Source organism: Notothenia coriiceps, unplaced genomic scaffold, assembly GCF_000735185.1.
Source record: "Notothenia coriiceps isolate Sejong01 unplaced genomic scaffold, NC01 NC01_scaffold00011767, whole genome shotgun sequence".
Classification (NCBI taxonomy): Eukaryota; Metazoa; Chordata; class Actinopteri; order Perciformes; family Nototheniidae; genus Notothenia; species Notothenia coriiceps.
This window is the reverse complement of record NW_011344468.1, coordinates 12,888-36,279: the sequence shown is the minus strand read 5'-3', so window position 1 is coordinate 36,279 and position 23,392 is coordinate 12,888. Positions and strand designations below refer to the sequence as shown.

The following is a 23,392-nucleotide window of genomic DNA, read 5'->3' as shown; positions in this document are numbered from 1 at the left end:
TATAATTCATGAGCTAATTTATGGATGTGATGAAGCCTAGAGGTGCCATAATTATTTAACTGCATCAACTTACAAGAGTTATGTTTATTTGTGTATATGTGAGAGGTCATGTGCATGAGTGTGAGGTGCGTGTGTATAACAAAGAATGTGAGATAGCGTTGGAGACTGCAGAAGAAAGGGTAATACATAGTTACCATGGAGAGGTCATTGGGTTATGTAACAAAATGGTAATGTTCGGGGGAAGTGATTAAGAAATGCAAGCAATGGCCAACACAAAGTACACAGATGGAAATCTAGAAAACTCTCTGAGACAAAATGGTCATTAGGCGTCATTTTCATTAAGAATTCATAGGAGTACATTTTTCAAATTGAATAGCCTCAATAAGTGTGGGGGTCAGAATTAGAGGAATAGAAACATTTAATAATAATAAATTGTATTTGGGGGGCGCCTTTCATAGCACCCAAGGACACCTTACAGGGCATAGGGTAATATAGGGGAAATGTAGCTTTCCTTCCCTGATACGCAAATAGAAAAAAGATGGTGGCATGGTTTAGCACTTCTTTTTTCTCATAGCACTGGTATGTCATGGCATATCATTTGCCACCTTCTCTTTCTCGCTCTTTTATATGGAATTGTAATGCAGTCATTTGAATTGAATTGAAGCTAGGAGTCTGAAATGGCTCACCTGTCATCGGGTCTGACGGTGTGACAGTAGAAGTCGGAGCGGTTGATGTAGAAACCTGTTCGCTTCACCACGTTCTCGGCTATCATACTCAGACGGTCCAGAACATTGCACAACTTACTAAGAGAAATAGAAATTAGGAATTTTAATTTGTTTCTGGAGCTGTGGAACAGTAATGCTTCTGAATACAGGGGGCGTGGCCATTACTTTCAATGTAGATGACTGATCTTCCATCAGTTTTTTAGTTAGTGATTATGTCACTGATCAGAAGAGAATATTTTAAATACTTTGCTGTGGAGAAACATTTTTGGAAAAGTTTAAACATTTCTGAGTTCAGAGTATGACATAACTTTAGTTTTTGATCCTAACAGGATTCAAGGAAGTTTTAAAATGGCAGAAAATATCAGATAACAATACCATATTGAAAAAAAAAAAAATTAAATAATTTACATTTAGATGTAATGTAGCCATTTTGTGCTGCTCATCATTCTCCACACTAGCTCGGGCAAACAGCTTTGCTCTCACATTTAGTTTGATACCACCACAAGTTATTATACTGCATTAACCTCCCAACCTTTAAAATCTCAGTAAAAAGGATCCTATCTGCTGTTGGACTTTAAAGATTGTATTATGTCTAATACATACACAAATAAATATCCAGTTTCCTGTGTATTTCATTTAGTTAGTTAGTGTTGCTGGCTAACGGCAGGGCAAATCCTTTTTTGGGGTAACAATAACAAACATTAACACATCAAAAAAGCTGTGTTTTAAGCAAACTTCGGCTCATCTATAGTCCCCACCTCTTGGTGTAGCGGGCCATGTCCCAGGCGATGTAGTCGATGCAGTTTTCTGGAGGGAGAAACTGATTTAGGTTGATCACAGCTGGGTACAGCTCTTCACTCAGGATCCTCTCATGTCTCCTTTTTTCCCGTTTCTGTAGCACAACAAAGAGACACATATATGTGTATCGCATGTATGATTTAATTTACCCACAAAGAACAACCAAAGCCGGTCCAACAAGGACACCAGTATAGATCAACATAAGAAATCTGTTGGTTATAATAAACGCATTCACAGAGATCCTTTCAGGTCTTCTCCACAAAAACCCTGAAAAATAGAGCTGCGAGAAACCATTTACAGAATCCATTCAGACTACGACTTATGTGAAATGTAAAGCACAGAACTGAGGAGAGACAATGCAGATTGGTGGGGAATGTACTGTAATATAATAAGTGTAACTGTAGGGGATATTGGTGCAAATTGAATTGTATGCCGCAAGGAGAGGGATTAGAAGGTGAATTCATAGTTATAATCTTATTACAGTAAAAAGTGCTCATTATTTTCCGATGTATGGTTGAGATGACCCTTTTTCTATATTTCATTCAAAAATGTTTAATGAGTTTATATCAGGGCATCCACAAAGTTTGACTGCTGTTGGTTTATTGTTTCTGAGTTCTAGATGTTGAATAAATTCATAGAAACATATTTGTAAAGAAATAAGACTTTTTTTGTTAATGCATTCACACACCCCCTGTTTGTCTCTTTGACCTGTGGTCACACAGTCCATTAAGACATTTCTCCATTAAGTTATGTCTCCTCACATTGTGTCTTTATGACTGATCACCCTGGCTGATAATGGGCTTGGAAGCATCATTTAGCAGCTTGCACATGCACACATCCAGCCGTGGCAAAGCAACACACTCACATTAACGATGCATTTCCTCATTCGTTTGGCATGGGTGTGTCATACTGTCTGACAAACACACACACAAACACACACTCTCTACACACCTTATGAGGCACAGAAGAAAGACTAGGAAACATGTGCACATGTACTACATGTATGTGCTGTTCACAGAAATAATCATAGTTTTATGTGTGAGAAGGTACAGTCACGCTATGCATATGGGGGGGGGGAGCTGGTCATGGACGCCGTAAAAATCAAATGTGCGATGTGTATTTTTATTTTTTGTATACGTCTTTATAGTAACATTTGGTGTTGCTATTATTTTTCTCATCTTAATTCCTCTTCCTTTTGTGTGGGCAGGTTCTATGTTTGGTGGTTGCTCCCAAATATGAATGGATTCTCTCGCAAAAATGTTTTGTTGTTGATTAATTCGAAAAATGTATTGATTAGGTGCTGAATAAAAATGAATATTTGTACTGTAGGTGGGGAGAGTAGAGATTTTCTCCGGCAGTCACAACAAATCTAATCTAATCAAGTTGTCTGATAGGAAAGGCGATTCACATGCTCGGCCATGTGTTTTCTTCCTCTCTTATCATTCGGACCCATCAGGAAACCACGCAAACATCCAAGAGTTGACACAGCATGCTGACCCAAGTCAACACTGTTGAGAGAAGGGCTGTCATGGTTTCATGCTTACTTAACAAATCCTTCCTCCTACTGTCTCATGGGACAAGAGAGAGGGTGTATTGTGTATATCCAGCCAGCACATATCACATGGCCGCAGCTTGTGTAGACCTCTAAAGTCTGTGATACAACATGAGCTTGAAACCCAAGAGTGAATAGCTGTTTGCATGAGTGTGTCCATGCTGGTGAATAAGAAAGGGCAAAAATGAGTAGTAGCACACTGGTTCCTGAGAGGACATTGCTAACAGTTTTACACACATGGATAAGAAGATAAAACAATGTAATGACGCGATTATTCCTTATGAATAATGCATTCATGCAACTCTTCTTGTGGAGTTGTACTCAGTATAAAAACATATATTTAAATAAGATGACATTTTATTAGCGTATAGTAACTTATTAGTGATACTTTGCATTGTAATTTCGTAATTCATAAGCAGTGAAGTTGTATGCTCCAGTGCTTGACTGATTGCATATTCACACCCCCCTAGATATATCTATATATCTTACATAATACTCACACTTAAAAGCCAGTCTTTCTGAAGAAAACTTAAATATCTCACTACCTGGATCTTATTAAATCGGACTTTTGCTTGCCATCGCTCCAATGACAATAGTGAGTACCCCATGTTTTAGTTTCAGTTACCAAGGAAACAATTCCCTAATAAAAAAAATAAAGTTTTCTTTGAAAGCCATTCCCCTTCTCTTCGCATGATTTATTTTAGTGATCCATTGTCATTCCCGAATTAAAAGTAAGCTATATATTTAAATGTTCATCACATCTCTCTTAGAGTGATGTAAGTATATATATTAGTTTTATTAAGAATATACTTAATAACTTTGCATGTTACCTTAACCAGGTTGAGGATGATGATAGGAGAGCCAAACCGCTGCAGCATCTGGTCAAAATGGAGGGCAGCTACATGGGCGTATGGGTCGGCTTGGTCCACTGAAAGAGAAATCACAAAGAGTGTTAAATATGTATAGGGCACTCATGATATTGCATGGTATAAAATAGTTATAATATCTTATGCCATTGTATTGTGTCTGGATGTCTGCTGAATATGAGAAGAAACAGACAAACAGCACACTTAACTACAGACTGAGCAAACTAATGTATTTCCTCCCCCCTGTTGTTGATCCTGCTTATCGTTAATGGTTTTCTTTACTTTAACATCATGTTTAGTTCCTCTTGTGGAGCCCAACACCTGCAGACAGCAGCCATGTTGAACCAGTGGAGCAGCCAGAAGACAGATTAAAGGAAATAGGGCAGACTGGCTCACTGGTATCTAAAGAAGAAGTAGAGTAACCAAGTTCAGGGGCCTCATTTATAAACGGTGCGTACGCTCAAAAGATGGCGTACGCCAGTTTCTAAGCAATGTTTGTGATTTATAAAGAAAACAAACTTGACGGGAAAACGTGCGGTCCTCCATGCAAACTCTAACCCATGCGTACGCACTAAGCACAACAACGGGAGAGACGAGAAACTGCAACACCGTTGGCAGAAGGAGTAATGGAGAGAAATATGTGGAAATAATACCATAAATAAAATGTTACCTCTCATGTATCATATATGAAGAATTAATTTGCAAACATTGATTAAAGCCAATCTTAAAATGATTAAACAAACGCCTGTTAGAGACTCCTCAGTGCACACAAAAACGTAACTTGGAGAAATAAGTATATATACGGATATGTTATTGAAAACCACCTCGAATATGTTGTCTTAATATATAATAATGTTTTCTCATAAATGATGCGGTAAGCAGGAGGACAGAATTACGTCTAAACTGAAGCCGTTTTGTATTTCTATAGGTTGTATAGATACGAGCATGGTTTCATATACTATCATGTTTAATCATGTTTCATGCCGTTTGCTAAGACTTGATANTCACTAAGCCGCCAGGTAGACCGAAAGACAGCAGGGTAGACACCAAATACGACAGTCACCAAGAGTCGAAAAGGCAGGCCCGCGCGGGGGAACACTTCTTTTTTTTTTTTCCAGCCCGGGGGGGTTTGTGTTTATCAGTGCATTACCGGTTCAATTGTCCAAATAATTTTATGTAGTTATACTTTGCCACTCGTAACGGAACAGTTTTTCTCCATTTTTTTAGTGAAACATATCTTGTCACCTATTATTTTGTTAGGAGGTATTCAGACAAGGCGCCTCACGAAGTTTTGTTTCCTCCTCCCCTGCCGTTTATGTATTTATGTTAACACGTAGAAGACACCCGCCACGAACACCCCAATCCGAACTGCAAGTATCTCCCACGCAGTTTGTGAATCGCCAAACGGGTAATACAATGGCCAGGCGGTGTCGACTTCAAAACAATGAACGTTGTAACGGGGTGGTGCTCTACATTAGGCCGCTGACATACTTCGACGCCTTCTATTTAGTCGAGCGCCTGCTGTATATTCCATATTCGTCCTCATTTCCACGATAAAATTAAATTTTATACTTCAGAAAATTTGACATAAGAACAAAACTTGTTGAATAAAGTATTGACAAAAAGTAAATAACGAGAACAAATAAAACATATGATAAATATTACCCTAGTAAATTTACCACAACGGAGCCTTTTATTAACATAATGTGTTATAGACTGTTTGGGCAACTCTGGGTGTCTCTAATTGATTAGTGACTCTATTGATTAGAGTCCCGCCCCATTAGATTTTGTGTACCTCTCTCAGGAAATGTGAGTGACTCGACTCCCAATATAGACTGGAAGAAGTATGGAGAAGTGTTGGTGCGTTGCAAGTGCCAAGTTGCGAGCGGCACGATTCTCGCAAAGTCCAAGTCTTGGCATAGAAGGCTAAAGGTCGAGGCCGCAGAAAAGTGTGCGGGGTCTCACGCTGACCAACCGACCGCCAGTAAACGAAGTAAGCAAACGCACGGACGAAGTACTTTCGGTTTCGCATCCGCCCTTGGTGGAGTGTCGACTGTGGCTTGTTTTGTTCTTACCGGTCTAACACGGAGGCGAAGGAGCACATGGAGAAGTCTTCTGGTTCTAAGGTGTCATCCATCGACCCAGAGTAAGTCACCTTGTGACGTAACAACATTCAAAGAGTTAGCACCGCACATGTTTCGACTATTCTGCCCCGAACAACAACGAACAAGTTCCCTCAACTAACCGGGTAGCGCACCATATAGGCAACCTCGCATCTAGCGCCGTGCTGTGTGTTTTTACCCGAGCAAGGTTGGCGTGTGTGTGTCTTCGGCGAGCTTACTTTGTGTCCCCTGGGTCTCGCATGAACCATCGCCCACATCGCCATCCGTATAATAAAAGCTTAGTCTGTATCTTTTATTTTTTCCTGCTATGTAAAAGAACCCCGCCAGGATACGATAGCGATCCCCTGGACGCCGTGGGGGGATCCGCGGGGCGCGAACTGCGCGGATAAATGGGAAGGTCAGGAGTTGTAATAATAGGTGTGTGGACACAGGATGTCGCGTGGAGGTATCCAAAGATTCAAAGATTCAAATTGAAGGCGCGCCCAGTACGGCTCGGCAAGTATTGTTACAAAGAAAAAGTTTTTAACAACAACGCTATTGGTAAAAGAGGACCCCCCCCTGTGCGGGGGGTGGGCGTGCAAAGACCTTCCACTGCGCTCGTCTCCTTTCTGCCGTGCACCAATCTCTTTACAATAGTTACGTGAATGTCTCCACACAAAGAACTCTCCTCATCGCTCCCACAACCTACCAACATTATCCCCCAGGCATCACATTCCGATTACACGTGATCTCAAACGGTAGTTTCTAGCGTAACCAGTCATATGTCCCTTTGTGGAAAACCTGATTCCGCACAGGGTACATCACTGGAGTTACACTTTCCCGAAATCAATGGAAAGTGAATTATATATTTAAATAACGTTACAAGGAGATGAATTTAAGTATTCAACAAATAATAAGGTTGAGTCGAGCCCATTCGGTCGAGTACTGGTACATGTTAAAGATACTTCAGTTAAACACCCTCCGTCGCTTGTCACACTCAATCACTACTACTAGTACATTCCAACCTTACACATAAACAAGACCTTGGAAGGTACCGAGAAATGTTACGCGTTACACACTACTGTATAAGGACGGGTCCACTTTTATTAGGGCCAGAATATATCAACCAAAAGAATAAACTAAGTTAATTCTGTCACCCCGCCTGCGACGTGCTAATCCCGTCTACTCCGTGTCCGGGGTGGATCACAGTCGGTCTTCTCATAATTTAGTTACTAAGTGTTTTTTTTACGTTTTTTTATTTATTTTTTTATAATATTTTATATTAAATTCTAGTCCAAAATTAGTAAGACTCGTCAATATCTTGCCTTGTCTTGCCCATGGTCTTGCCTTGTTTGTGTGAAACGCTGAATTAACTACATCTCCGGTCAAGCAGAACAACACACGCCACCAAGATGGCCGTCACTACTGTCATGTCAACAAAAGGATTGACTACCCTCACTATCACCACAATGAAATACGTCCAGAAGAATGTCATGCAAAGCTGCCTGCCTGCCTATACCTTCCTTTGATTCTCTCTGAACTGCCTGGTCTTTTTAATGTTTAATGTCAACCATTTGTGCAGATAGCGTGAAGTAGAAAAGATCGCAGATGCTAATGTAGCGTTAGCATTTCTCCCCCGGGCTTAAAATTGTGTATTATAGAATGATCACACCGGTGTGTGACAGTACTCTTTAAACTAATCTTACTGTTTAACATGTTGGGTTACTTCATGTTACTTCATGTTAAGGCTAATAAAAATGACAAGGCGGTAATGCTAACTAACGTGATAGCTACTAGCTAGGTAGCTAACTTGATCCAGCCACTCCTGGTCCTTTCATCAGACGGGAAGCGATAGAACGAGCAAGATCCATTGCTGGTGGATAACAACCTGGTACTAAGCACACAGGCATCTTGTTAAAGTTATCTTATCTTAGCCAGCGCCATATAAATAGATTATATCTATATGGCGCTGATCTTAGCTATCTCTTAGTGGAGGAAAACAGTTATGACATCACTTACGCGACTCTGGGATTTGTAGTCTTTCTAGTTCCGTATTTTTCATAGTCTTATATTTCAACAGTTTTACGACAAACTGTGACTTTTTTGACATGGAAATGATTTTTTAAGATTGACAAACATCATATGTGTAATTAATGGCACAATTCAAACGTGATCGAAAGATAAGTTTTCTCTCTTCATTGACTTCAATGCATAATTTTTCCGAAATAAGGTCCCATGGACCGGAAGTAGATGGGCGTGACTTCGCCAATCTATCCAATATGGAAAGCGCCCCCTGCAGGTGTAACAATTATGGTGACATCAAGTAACAACTAAGGAATNCTGTCTTGTCAACAAAAGGATTGACTAACCTCACTATCACCACAATGAAACACGTCCAGAAGAATGTCATGCAAAGCTGCCTGCCTGCCTGCCTTCCTTTGATTAAAGGAAGGCAGGCAGGCAGGCAGCTTTGCATGACATTCTTCTGGACGTGTTTCATTGTGGTGATAGTGAGGTTAGTCAATCCTTTTGTTGACAAGACAGTAGTTACGGCCATCTTGGTGACGTGTGTTGTTCTGCTAGACAGGCGATGTAGTTTTCTTTCAGCATTTCACACAAACAAATGTGTTACTTCACAGTTTTATGACACATTTTAATTTTTTTGACTTGCAAAATTATCTTTTTAATTGACAAACATATGTGTAATTTGTGGCACAATTCAAACGGGATCGAAAGATAATCTTTCTCTCCCCATTGACTTCAATACATAATTTTTCCGAAATAAGGTCCCATGGAGGTCCACCGGAAGGGGAGGGACTTCGGCTCTCTATAAAGTGGTGCAGTGACGCGTCCTAAAACCCGGAAGTAAGCTGCTGGTTCCCTCGACAAAAAAGCTATGGGATTTCTCCATAGGATTTTGGAAAATAGCTCGAAATAAGGTCTATGGAAAACCAACCTGTTAGATAAATGCACGTTTTGGGGGAGTCAGAGGGCCTAGGTATAAAAGTCACGGCTCGACACTGACACTGACACACTGCCTGAGGAAGGTTATGTGTATTTTGTCATTAACTTTTTTCGGACCACTTATTTATTTATTTTGGTGACGATCCGACCTCCATGCTACTACTCTGGTTCAAACTGCATCCACCAAACAATATGATGTGTCTCCACCTCCTCAAAAGAACCAAAATATGACACGGTGTGAAATTTCTTTTTTAGATGTTCTGTCGTCATTTCCTGCGATCTTCTTCATGCAGTCAGTCAAAATGAATATTAATACGGGGCGTTTCTTTGACTATTTAGAGGCAAATATGGGCGTTACGTGAAGCCCGCAAAAGCTGCGCCGCATTTCCAGTTGATTGTGATTTATAAAAAAGGGAAACCAGCGTAGGACGTCCCGCACGCAAGTCCTACACCGGTACGCAGTGTTTTATGAATCGGAAAATATCTGTGCTTATTTATTTGCTTTGTCCTACGTAAGCAACATTCCCACGTGAATCCTACGCAAGGCATTATAAATGAGGCCCCAGGTCGTCTCCTGCACGACCAGGACATTTGAGCACTTCAGGGCCACCATGAACACATTATATACATAGTTTATACATTTGTATAATAATGAGCTATCTCAGGCACCAAGAGAGTGACACAAGATGGGATGAGGTCGAATTCACACACTGACCTAGATTCGTCTTGCAGGTAGTATCACATAACCGGTCTGCATCTGTTTTTTTATTTTTAAAGCTCCAAAGGTCTTTGAGGAAAAATCAGACATGCGTTTTATTTAGCTTTAGATTGTGTGTCACTCTATGAGTTAAAAAGCAGAGCACCAGTGTAAGTACGATTAAACATTTAAAAAATAAAATACGCGTTATGGGAAATACGTCCATTTGTTTTCTTGCCAAGGATTAGATGAGGAGATCGATACTGATCGCATGCAAAACATAGTAAAAAAAAAATGAATTGCCAATGAGTATACCAATACCAAGGAAAAACTGTTTCAAATGATATGTTATCATCAAGTGAAAAATACCCTGACAGTGCATCTGGGAAATATAAGGACTGTCTTTAAGGATCAGGATGGATAGTTCAAAGAGGGATCTCAGGGACACGCTCAGTGTCTCTATCTCACACAAAAAAAAAAAGGCCATCTGAGGATGAATTAAAGAGCGAACTGGGGTGTGGGGGGGGTTGTAACAATTTCATACAGGCATTGAACGCACCAATGTCATCAGACTTAGAAACCTGTTCACCCCCCTCTGGCCCTGGATTTGTGTTTTCATCCAGCTCATATTGTGAGAAGGGAATGGACACAAAGAAAAGAACCGGTCGCGGTTGCGGCGGGGTGGGGGGGGGGGCGTCCTGCCTTCACCTGTTTTATTCTCATTTTGATTTGATCAATAGCCCTGTTGGAGAAAAGGATGGCCCTGATATAAGGCCGATCTCCAGTTGTTTCCAATTACACTTTTCCTTTGTCCCCACAGGGTTACTTCTGGTCTTGGGCTGCTGATAGAATATTTACAATGTGCATTATCAACTTACACAGTTAAATACCTACTCTCTCTTAGAACATATACCTATAATCTTTCTTTATGCTACAGAGAAAAGTGGATAAGAGAAAGATTTTCCTTTAAAGCCTGAGCAGCTTTGCCAACTCTCCATTTTCTCCATTATACAGCAGATGATGTGCACCTTAAAGAGGGGGTTTGGATTGTTTGAAGTAGGGTCGTTCAAGGTTCCTATCCATAGTCAGTGTATTACTTACAGTAGGTGGAGTTCAGCTAACCCCTAGTTTAGAAAAGTAGACAGGAGTGACTGCACAGAAGCATAGCGATGTAATACTGTGAATGGGGGCAGCAGCACAACTGTTTTTTGGCCAACTAGAACCAAAAATAAATACAATCCATATCATAATAACAGCTAAAGTGTACACTATAATTTGAATATCTGTACTTTTTTACCTTGAAATATAATGGTGTCAGGTCCCATTCGTAAGGGCTCTCTTAATATAGGGTGTAATTACATTGCAATGTATTATATAAGTCATCTTAAATATGTTTAGCTTCTCCCTTATCCACAGCACATTACATTGTTTAGCTTCTGTGGCTGTACTCCTCTCTGCCCTGACTTTAGGTAATTATACATGCCTTTGGATTAGTACCACCCCACTACAAACAATCCAAAAAGCCAATAAACAACCCAAGCCATGATACAAATATTTAGGAACATATACAATTGAATGGGTAATGCAGGAGTCTTACATCGTATTGGGGGTTTTGGCATCATGGTGGAAATGTCCTGTGACCAGTAGAGCGGGACTGAACCTCGCACCTGGACATAGGAGGAGTAACTTCCTGCGGTGAAAGACATAACCGCCGCGTCATTGACGATCTGCTCTGTCTCAACTTCGTTTGCCACATCCCCCTGGAAGCAAAAAGAAAAAAACTAAGAAAACAAAGCCCAAGGTTGAGTAAACAATAGCACCAAAGACCAACGTCATTAGGAGCTTTCCTTTAAATTACATGACTTCATCGGCAGATGGCGCTGACCACAGAATTTTAGATTCACTCCTGGCTCAAAGAATCCTGGCTATCTGAATCTTGATCTGTGGAAGAAGATGATGTGGGACTATCAAAAACGCCCGAACATATAATAAACTTCTGCTTCTTTTAACTTCAGCTTTTAAACAAACCTAGACAAAATGGCCACTGTGCTTTTCGGCCCAATGGCATCACGTGACTGAAGTGTGGCGACTGCGAATATTTGCTTCAAAGACTACAAATATTTGCTTCAAAGCCTGTGGATCTTCCTGGGGAATTGAACATCCCTTACAATATTAACTACACACGTGCTTTTCCTGCACTATACATGTCAAACTGTCTGTTGTGATGAAGGAAAGTTGAACATTATGCTATAATGAAAGATCATTTCCATTTGGATAAGAGCTACTGTACTTATATGGCATTGAACAGAATAGTAGGAAACAGTAAACATTGCGCCCAACCATATATCAGGATAGCAGGAAATGTATGTTTTAGTGCATTAAGTCCCTCCCACAGCACACCCACACAGGCACTCGTACTCAAGGAAGAGGCAGCGGGTCAAATTAACCCCCTGTGATCACCCTGAGTCATCTCAATCATCCCGTTGGACCTCAGCCCTGCCTCCGCTATCTATTCTTCCCTGTTGCCTCGGCAACCGCTGTACCTCGCAGTTGGCTCCTCTTTTGAGGAAGCGGGTCCCGGCAAATTTACTGGAACGCCTGGCAATGAGGGTGATGTGAACCGGTCGGCCATATATCAGAAGCTCTGTGGTTGCTGGGTAAAGGAATATTAATAACGATACAACACTGACAGCATGACGCAATCACTTCTCTTTTAAAAACACACACTATATTCACATCATCAGGTCTAATCATTTAAAATGTGTTTATTTTTCTATTCCCCTTAATACTTTTGGCTTTACCTCTTTTAAAAATATTTGTTGTGCATCTTAAATCAATATAAACTAAACATATGCACAAAGTACATTTAAGTAAAATAAAAAATTTAAATAATAGCAATTTTATTTAACTACTTTAGTGGAGTATCCACTTTTTTATTAGTTGTGTTTCATGTGCACACATAAGAAGCATTCTTATCTACTCGATGAACATTTAGGATAAAACAAATGAACAAATCATACAAAGTTTTTCAATGTTCCCTTTGTTCCTTATTGGCACTTTTTCCCCAAAAATTAAAGAAACCCTGTCTAATTGTTTGTATCTATCCGCCAAGTCTCCTCTTATTGCACACATCCTTTCTCTCATGCTCAGAAAAAACGCAATGAAGGCCAAACAGTTTCCAGGAACCATCTCCACTGTAAAGCGCCCACACAATGTCTCAGTGGCAGCATGCTGCCTGACAATTGTTGATAGCAGTACTGACTGTAAATGCAGTTTGGATTATCTGGCTACTGCAGCTCAAAAACTGCAATTATAATATAAACTCATTAAAATAAACTGCTGAAAGACTAACTTGTTTTGACCCGAGACAAAAAAACTACATATTTTACACTCCTAATGTGATTTATGCAAAGGAGACTTGAAGGTAAATGATTGGGATCTGAAACCTAAGGCAGACTTTGACTATAATAAATCAAACTGTTGACTCAGTTCTAGTCTAGACTTAAGCCACTCTGCAGCAGTAACCCATGCATCAATACTACAACAGCTTCTCAAAAAGCAGAGGATATTATTCACTTGGAGCGTAATACTAATAACCACGGTATGCAGATTGTTAGATCCATAGAAGCGGCGAATTGAAAGACACCAAAATAATTTGTGTATGAATGTAGAAACACAGGATTTGTTTTGATAAAAATACCATGTGGTTTATCTGATTAATTATTAACAATGTTGCTGCTTTTTCCCTACAGATAACAGATGTGATTATAAAACTGCCAGTCTTTACACACCTGATGAGCAAAACCATTGCTTGATTATAACACTTGCTTTAAAAAAGCCCTAAGAACAAACACAAATTGCTTCTGCAGTTTAGTGGTGAATCTCACACTCAGAGTGTCACCCACGTGCTTTGAAAGAGGCTGATTGCAGTTCAACAAGTGATGCTGAGGCTACGAGATGAGGGGGAGTGCCGACAAATAACAACAATGTGAGAGATAGCTGAGTCCTAACAAGATACAGGCAGTTAGTTTTGCTAATTTGTTTTAGTTTCTTTTAAAACCCAAAGAAACAAGTTGATCATGGCAATTAAAAAAAACCCATGCACATAAAATCAACAGCTGAACATTTCTGCAATGCTCAAAGGATACTGGACTGGCCACAAAAGCCGTGGATAATATACATGAGCCAGTCATGATGCACGATGTCCTTGACTCGTTCCAGTAGCTTTCCGTTCCACACGTACTTGTAGTACGGCTCGTTCTGGAGGCCATAAACCACTGTGGAGGAAGAAAAGGAACACACAAAACCTCAGCATTATTTTACTGAAAAGGGGTCAGAACAAATAATCTGTTAGAAAGTGACAAATAAAAAGTGGAACAAGATTTATTTAGAAACATGTATTAAGTTTGTGTTAAGGTATTACAATAGATATATAATAATGGAAGAACACATAAGCCACAAATGAAGATATTTTCAATGGACTTCAATGAGAATAAAACAGGCGAATCTGCAGTAAACAGATAAATGTCAACGAAAATAAGGGCTATTCCTTTACAGCCACTCACCTTGAGTAGGCAGACCCTCATCTTCAAATATGTCAAAGCCGTCATTCTTGCTCTGGGTCTGAACCTCTCCCTCAGCGGGGAGAGTTGGTGACGTCCACAGTTCATAAGGCCTCTGCAGCAGAGTCAGGTTGTACTGCAGCGAATGGCTCAGGTCATAGCTGTAGCTGCAGGGCACAACAGTATATCATTTAAAGTGTACAGTCTGTATTGTCCAAGGGTGAATTGAACACTGAGCAACGCTACAGAGATGTGTATGTCAGACCAGACTGAGTTATGACAAATCGTGCTAGCTTTTGTTAGAAAAGATATGCCTGTACAAGATGACAACTTAATCTAAAAATGGAACAAAAAGTCTAAAATGTAATTTTCCTCATTTTTCGATCAATACAGGGTTATTTTTGCACCACTTCACAATTTTATACTAAAATAGACTCTTATAAATACAACAAAAGGGCACGCTTCTAGAGAGGACACAGGAAAATTAAAGCAATTTTAAAATATTGCTAGTATTTATCTGAGATCTGGACATCAAAAATCCTTGTGGCTTTATTATAGCCCAACCTTCTCCAAAATGTAGGTAATACATTAACTTATGGAGGGCAGGTGGTATATCCTTCAAAACGTTTTATTTTATGTATATTAATTAGGGCTGTCAAACGATTAACATTTTTAATCAGATTAATCACAGCTTAAAAATTAATTAATCATGATTAATCACCATTCGAACTATGTCCACAATATGCCATTTCTTTATGTAGGCCTATATTGTTGTGGGAATGGAAAGATAAATGAAAGAAGGCGGATATATCCATTTAACATACAGTATGTATGTATGTTTATTATAACATTGTTCTGTGTGTCAAAATGAAAGACAGCCCACACACCTATCAATCATCAAACAGTGGGGTCTTATTTCATTACGTGTTGATTTCTATCAACACGTAATGTTGTATCGATGTATATAGAGATGTACTAAAGAAAAAGTATTCTCCGCGTCGGGACTTCCTGCAACAATACCACGCCGTTATCTTGATTCTGATTGGCCAGAAGACATTATCAAAGATGTTCTATTGAGAAGACGATCACTACGTGACAAAAGTTTTCAAAACCGTTTCTAGTCTTCGGTATTTCCAGACAAGTGGCTACTGAAATCAATCTTACTAACTGCTGTCTGTGCAATTTACTCGGCGCGAATTGGCGGACTTTATTTTGCTTACTTTAACATCATTTTTCACGGTGGGGCTAAGGTGGGGCTAAGGTGGGGCTAAGGTGGGGCTAAGGTGGGGCTAAGCCATTTCTTGGTATGGCTGTAGCCTACCCCAGCGCTGCCACTGGTGGGATGTATGGGGCGGGCCATTCTGCACATGCGTTAAATGAGTTAAATATTTTAACGCAATTAATTCAAAAAATTAATTACCGCCGTTAACGCAATAATTTTGACAGCATTAATGTTAATGAGTTAGTGATAATAACAAATACTGTGTGGACTGAGTATGTGTCTTACCTGAAGTAGAAGTTGCTGGATAAATCTACGTTCTGAAAGATCCGCACATATCTAGGAGAGCAAAAACGATGTCAGTCGTACACACATCTAAAAAAGTACCAGAAAAAAGCATCTATATAGCCAATCTATAGGTATAATTATAATGATTGAGATAATATATGCAACCAGATCTTTCTCTGCTTGTTTTATGTGTTGCTGCTGCTGCTGCTGCTGCTGCTGCTTCATTCGTCTGAAGGCATTGAAATCTGATTTGTAGTGTTGAAAGTGTTACAGAAATCTTAGTGGATCCAACATTGTAACATTTCTGTTGCAACATCTATGTAAAAGTGGTTCTTATTTAAATATAAGAAGAAAATATTAAATAACTAGCAGATTAAAGTAAAGAGGAGCAAGACGGGAGCACAAACACTTAGGAAGACAATCACAGCACATGAAAATAAAGCGTGTTTTAGCAAAATAGCAAAAATCATTCAACAAATATATTACCATTTCTTGAATAAAAGTAGTCCAGTGAGTGTAAAAATAAGGTACTAGTGTATGAATGAATATATTGGAGATCATTTTTAAAAAGTACCTTGCTTCATCAGGGTGTGAAACCCTGACCGAGTCATTGGGGATGTAGATCATGCTGGTGTCTTCAATTTTGTAGATGGAGTGGCCGCCAATGTCTGCCATCTTTCTGCGCTTGGTGATCAACACTATGTAGTAGCCCTCGAGGAAATGTACAAACCCTGCAAAAAAAAGAAGAAGTATACATTCAAAATCTTTTAAATGAAATTGTCCTGACAGCAGCGCATGAGACAGATGATCTGGGGGAAATGTGGGCCCAGTTCAATCTTGCAAATGCCATTGGAGCAACAGGAGGAGGTGGAGGAACACGGTTGTCCAAGTTTTTTTATAGGATTATTACTCGGGGTTTAGTCACTGATAAACAAAGAGGGTGAAACCACGTGGTAAAGCAGGCTGCATCAAATGTTAGACAGTCCTTCAACTGTTGCAGATACAATTCTTTTTTTCCAAACATGTCCAACACAGATGAGGCTCGTTGGACCAGTTATTATGCTCCAAACATCTGGAACAAACTCCCAGAAACCTGCAGGTCCGCTGCAACTCTTACTACTTTGAAATCCAGGCTGAAGTCTTTAATGGTTCCCGCTGCTTTTAAATTGAACTATTCTTATCTTAAAAACTGCACTGTAACTTTTACCCATGTATTTTTATGTTTATTTTATTATCTTTTTACTGTTTTTAAATGCCATTTTCTTAATGTCTTTCATTTTTGTAAAGCACTTTGAATTGCCTTCTATTGAAAGGTGCTATATAAATAAACCTTGCCTTGATAAGTCACCTAGGAAAATGCATTGTTCTAACGACTTTAGATATTAACATCCAATGAGTTAATGTGGACTGTCTTCCAGAGAAACAGTATGGACACAAGCTAACAGCCTATGGCCATGACATAACTTGAGTAATTTATATTACACAAGTGAAGTTCAGAAAAAAGCATCTCAGCAGCCACTTTTGAAAGGTCAACCTTTCTGCTGCCAGCGAATCATCTACAACAGCTTTGACAATAAAAACAAGAGAACACCTTCATTTGCAGAGATGAATCATGAGTGTGTGTGTCATACTCTACTTCAATATATATTATCTATCTGTTCCAAACCATGAAGTCTTACATAATTGGAATCAACCAAGAAAATATCACGTAACATAGTAAAGGACTTTCAGCTTTTGATGAGGTATTGTCTCTTTGTTGACATTCAGTGCATAAGGATGGTTGAGTGGTTTTTTAATAGCCTGAATATTAATAGTAGTATTCGCCCCATCAAGGCCAGAAGCTTATGTAATTGAGCATACAACACACACCTTCTTTATTGTGTGTCACATATGCAATTTTGCAAGTGAATAAGAAGTCCTTGAATTAGATATCATTTGGATCACAGATGCTCCATCATTGTGCTGAGAGATTACTAGTGAAATAAATGATGTTATTATGTTCCTGCTCACAAACAGAATAAAGGCGCATGCAGTGTGATTTAAATCGGTGGACAAAGAAAAAACTATTTACATAAACTAATGAATAAGCTCAAACACATGGCTCAACATTATGTCATCAAATATTATGCTTGTACATTTTGATCAACATACTTTCTTCAATTAGTGGAACAGTGTTTAGTAGATTATGCATCAAATTGACAGTTTGTGCTCCACTATAACAAGAAGTGATAAAGAAAATAAAAGTTAAAGTAGCACTCTGATGATTTTTCATGTGAAAAGGTACATTTACTAGTAACTGGGATTACTACTCGGCAGATGGTTTCCACCGGTGAATAGCAAGCTCCACGTCCCACCAGGCTTACAATGGACTCTCCACTGGGAGTAAGCCTCAACAACAAATAATGAAGATGTTTTATAAGCTAAAGTGTGTTACACAAGTAGCAAACTTCTATATGGATTTACTTTGTGAGTTCTGTGTGTTATGCAAGCAAGTGCGGTTGAGAATAAGAGGCAAAAGTTAGAGAGGGTGTGTTGACAGTGAGTATGAAGTCAGTCAGCAAGTGCACGTTGCAGTGCAGTTGGTGTGTAGTTCAAGCTTTCTGTTGCGTAATAAATAAATGCTCTTTGTGACCCAAGCCAAGTTCCCATCATGTCTTGAGGTGTCTTAAAATGCTAAATTGGGGATCTTTCTTTTTCTAATTCCCACACTCATGCTAGATATATACATTGTGTAAGTTACTGATTAACAGTTTTAGCCATAATACTTAGGTTTCCACAAAGTTTATAACGAGCAATGAAAAGCAGTATGGTCAATTTACAAAAAAACACATAATGTGGTTTTATAGCATTGTTTTATATACAGTTTTGACTTGACTGAAACCTATTTAAAAATAAATCCATATTAATTCAATCCAAGTGCTTAAACGATTCCTCCTTTGCAGACTTTAACGTATTAAATATGAACTGAGAGTGGCTAGTGAGGGTAAATCGGAAGGATTTACACTAATTATGGGTTTGTGTTCAAATGTTCCATTATGAGGTATCTTTCACGGTGCACTAACAATCAATGAACCTTGTGAACTATAGCCTTGAACTTAATATGACTTTTTTTTTTTATTGTGGCTTTTGTGTGTCTTTCTGGCAGAGATGGGTCAGACTGGCAACATGGCAACATTCTACTTGCAGTAATGGTAGTTGCTATACAGTAATAAAGTAGTGCCAGAAATAGGGTCTCTCAGGAAAGACTGTAGCCACATGGCTGAGACACTTTTATTCCATATGAAACACAGGGCCTTTGGCAAATAGCGGAAATGCCTTGCCCTTGCCGATAAACACACACACACAAAATGAACGGTAAAGTTGAATTCAAGACTGTTGCATTAGTATTTTTATTTTTAGCCAAACTAATAGCGTGGTTAGTGGAGGGCTAGGTCAGTCAGTGTGTCCACCACTTTGGTAGATTGTGATTGCCATGACCTTTTTACAGACGTTTATGCTCTCCCAAGGAAGAAACGCCAGAACTTTAGTAAGCCCCTGACTTTTTCTTGAGTGATTTTAACATTGTTCTTTAGGTTTTGGGGCCCATTTATTTGTGTATTATCTTTCTTTCTTTCTTTTGTTCTTCTCCTTTTTGTACTCATTAACTCAGTTACCAATATGCGTATATTAGATTTGATTTTCTCTTGTCTTTTTTCATTCTTGCTGCCTGGCTCCAGTTAGAGTTAGAGGAGTTCACATGTGATTGTTGGGCTAAAATGTTGTTTCCATTATCTGAATAAACAATTGATTGATTTGTTTTAATCAGGGTCATTTTGGGTGAGAAAAAGTGCAGACATATACAAATATGAAAGCCTGGTTCTTATTTCACCAATAAGGTTCTCAATAACACAAAATGTAGGTCATGACTTAATGACATAATCGAACAGCTCAGTCACACCAATTACTCTGTAGAAAGCCACTGGGGCGGGCTGTACATCAGTTGCACACACTTCTCAGGTGACAAACCTTGACTTGGAGCAGACAGGTAGAACGAGTTGACCTACCAAATAAAGCTTTAAATAAACCTAAGCATTGAGAGTGGAACAGAGTCTGTAGGGCAATGACCAAAGTGATGACAAAGAGGCAAATAGGAGATGAGCAATTTTTCCTTCCAAAACAAATGAAGACTGATGTATGAGACTGTAATTCAACTGTTTTTCCCAAAGCTATAAACAGGTTTCAAATTAAATCTCTTAACAGAAGTTAAGATATTTATGTAGCCCACTTGGGAATAAAATGGTATTTTATGTTTTGAACAACAGAACAATACACTTTTGAGCCCAAGTAAAACGGATCATAATAATATAAGTTATTTAAAAGAAAATAACATAAAATATGTTTTAAATAAGCACTGTTTATCACCAATGTGTTTTTTAAATAACTCTTTCAAATAATATTTCTTATTTAATTTGACATTACCTTCAACAAAAGGCAAGGGAAAGCACTGACATGTGAAAAAGGCTTCTTGTTATTTCTGAATACCCCATCAATGGTTATGAATTGAACCCTGAAAATTGAGTACATTGAAAAAAACAAAACATTATAAGCTTCACAAAGGCAAAGGTTGTAGAGGGGCTACATTTGAGTGAAATACAATGCACTGCCAGGTGTTTCTTTTATTTCGTTTTCCCCCAGTGTCCAGCACTTATTGTACGCCTAACCAGGACGATACACAAAGAAGAACCAATGCTATAAATGAGGTATTTGTTGCCATAATTTGGCTTTGAAGCGCTGTTGCTATGACAGTGAAGAAGAGGGTCGGGGGATTGTACTCACCCACAATCCCAAAGGCTGAGACAGCTCTGGACAGGCCCGAGGACCCCTTTTGGCCGATCTTGGTGCGGTTGCCCAGGTCCAGACGGCCAAGCAACTCTCGAACCTCTTGCTGGCTGTACACATGCTACAAACAAATACAAAAACAAATACAAAGCATTTGTAATTACAAGTGTTACTGGCTCTGAATTAAGTTTGTGGTTCCTTTCCAATCTTTTCTGTGTAATTTTAAGTAAATCTCGAGCAGGCCTTGTACAATCAATGATCCCACATTTTCTAGAAGATAGTTTAAAATTGATCCTAAGAGATGCAATTAAGTCAAACATTAATCAAACATTATTTCTGTAATATTGCACTAATTAAACAACATCTGTGTTATAATAATAATAATTCTAGCACAGGTGCAACAGAAACATTAACTATACATGCACTATACTAAAAAAACTAAATGTATTTGTGTATGTTTTTTATGTGGAATTAAATGCATTCATCTGCAATGAGTCTTATTAATGCTAAACAAAATAAGTTATTTGACATTCAGCTAGCCATATCATCTTTATCCATCTCAGTAATACAAAGGGTTCTATGCATGCACCCTGTTCATTATGAATGCTAGCTTTCCACACATGAACTGTGAGAGAGTGATAGACGAGGCTGCGTTTTGAAGCTGCTCACCTCGACTACTCAATCACAATCTCAAGCTTCCACACACTGTTTATAAAACACTCTGCTATGCCAATCAAATGCAAACCAACAGGGTTTCTGTAGGTCAGTATTATATCTGCAGCAATGAGAGCATGGGGTGATGGATATTTATTCATGGATGCTTCATAATAGAAAACACATCAAAATTATAATCACCGAACAACACGAATAAACAAATCAAATCTCAGCTCATAGATCCTGGTAATGAGTTGTAGAAAAGAAAAGGAGGAGCATGCAGCATTAATCAACTTTTCTGTCATCCATAATACACTTGGGAAAGGCTGAGTGATTGTACAATTGTACCTCAAGCGTGCTGTACTGTATTACATAAGCATATACATTAGCACTGTGCTAATTCTGATGGAAACACAGCACTTACCTTATCATCAATTAGGACCAGGTCCTTGGGTTCTGTGCGGTCAATCTTCAGGACTCTGTGTTTGGTCTGGGCCTGATTGGTCCCTACCAAAAAATACCTCTGAAAGACAAACATGAATGCGTGAATTCACTATAACTACCATCAATTATTGCAGAGCTGATGTTTGCCATATAGCCTACCTACAGTAGCTGCTTCTAGGAACATTGAACAAAATATGTTTTTACATATATATGTTATTACAAGCCATTCTTTAGGCCTTTTTTTCATTTTCTCTCTACAACGAGCCACTCAGGTTGAAATTAATGTTTAAAAAGCCTGTGAAATTATATATAAAAAGGACTCCAAGATAGATACGCATCATATAATAATATATGAGAAAATATACCATGATTATAGCAACTACATTTGTGAAAGCATTTGGGAACATATTTGATCATAGGGCTACATTCTAATATGTTCAATCTTTGAATTTGTGTCTTACTTGTACTGTATGACTTTCCGAAGTCATTACTTTTCTAACACTTTGTCTGTTGGATAGCTTATGATTTGCTGTCCTCTAAAGAACATTAAATTATGTATTGATACACCATCAGCACAGTCTGCAACGATACACCATGTATCAGTACAGTCTGCAACCATTAAAGCCATGTTGTCCTGTTCCCACTATCTTATGGAGCCCTCTTTATCCAGAATAGTTAGACAGTCAGTTTGTCCACTGTTAAATAAAATGGGCTGAGAGAGGTGCAATAAGAAATGATGATAGCTCAACTGTGACAAATGTTTTCCTATTACCGTCTCGTGTTTGCGACCATTGATAAGCCATCAATCACACCATTATACCACATAATTATTTAACCCTTCTATCATTTTAAGTTGTTGAAACCTTTTATGAAAAAGGGATTGGCAAACAAAACAACAACAGCAGATTAGAAAAGAGGGAAAGCAGAATACATTTTAACTTGTCAGAAAAACTAAATAAATATTTGGAGGTCATTTTGTCTTTCAAAAATGTGATAATCATTCGGACTGTCAAGAGTCTCTAGAGCCTATAATTGACACTATTAAAGTCATGGGAAATCAAAGTAGACTCAAGTTTACTCGTCGCTAGCAAATATTTTGCTGCCATCTAGTGTTTGCTGACGGGTGATTACACTCAAAGGTAAGACTTTAAAAATGAATTGCTCTTTTGGCAGAAAATAAAACATCAATATTTAGAGAGAGGCTTAAGAAGAACCACCTAAGTTGGAAGATTGGTACAGGATACTTTTTAAAATAGTTTAAATATAAAAAACTTTAAGGATGCAAAAGACAAATTCTCACATTTGTAATAAATGGTTCAAATGTATTACCCTAATGCAAGCTTATGCTCCTTTCCTCTTCTTGATGGTAAAATATAAGTGTAATCTCCCCTGGTTCTCATGTTTATAAATACTTTTGTATAGGGTTTGGGAAGGCTGTAACAAAGTTGTCACACAAAGATAGCTGGCATATGGAGTCAGAAGCACACATAAATATGTAGGCTGCAGACATGCAAATGTGTTGGCGTTGTGTGCAGTTGTGTTAAACCAGTATACAGTATAAGTACAAATACATAAATGCATGTGTATTAAAAAAACTAAAAGGTATTATACATTCTGCAATATAACCTTTTCCAAAAAGCTACAAAAAAATGCAATCATGACTGTATTACATCAGTGAAATAACGTCATCCATCACTAGAGTC

The 23,392-nt window shown here is 38.7% G+C and overlaps 1 protein-coding gene across 1 annotated transcript in view; it reads right to left on the bottom strand.

Moving 5' to 3' along the window:
• Window positions 1-23,392, bottom strand: part of fig4a (FIG4 phosphoinositide 5-phosphatase a) — a gene marked incomplete at its 3' end in the record, with an annotated part of 30,167 nt that overhangs the window by 5,983 nt on the left and 792 nt on the right. Inside the window, exons 3-13 of the mRNA XM_010772905.1 lie at window positions 21,670-21,768; window positions 20,589-20,712; window positions 16,348-16,504; window positions 15,774-15,824; window positions 14,270-14,433; window positions 13,853-13,981; window positions 12,248-12,348; window positions 11,302-11,464; window positions 3,906-4,003; window positions 1,484-1,617; window positions 687-803 (exon numbers count right to left, since the gene is read on the bottom strand). Of these exons, the coding sequence (XP_010771207.1) occupies window positions 687-803; window positions 1,484-1,617; window positions 3,906-4,003; window positions 11,302-11,464; window positions 12,248-12,348; window positions 13,853-13,981; window positions 14,270-14,433; window positions 15,774-15,824; window positions 16,348-16,504; window positions 20,589-20,712; window positions 21,670-21,768 (1,337 nt within the window). The remainder of the gene's footprint in view (window positions 1-686; window positions 804-1,483; window positions 1,618-3,905; window positions 4,004-11,301; window positions 11,465-12,247; window positions 12,349-13,852; window positions 13,982-14,269; window positions 14,434-15,773; window positions 15,825-16,347; window positions 16,505-20,588; window positions 20,713-21,669; window positions 21,769-23,392) is intronic.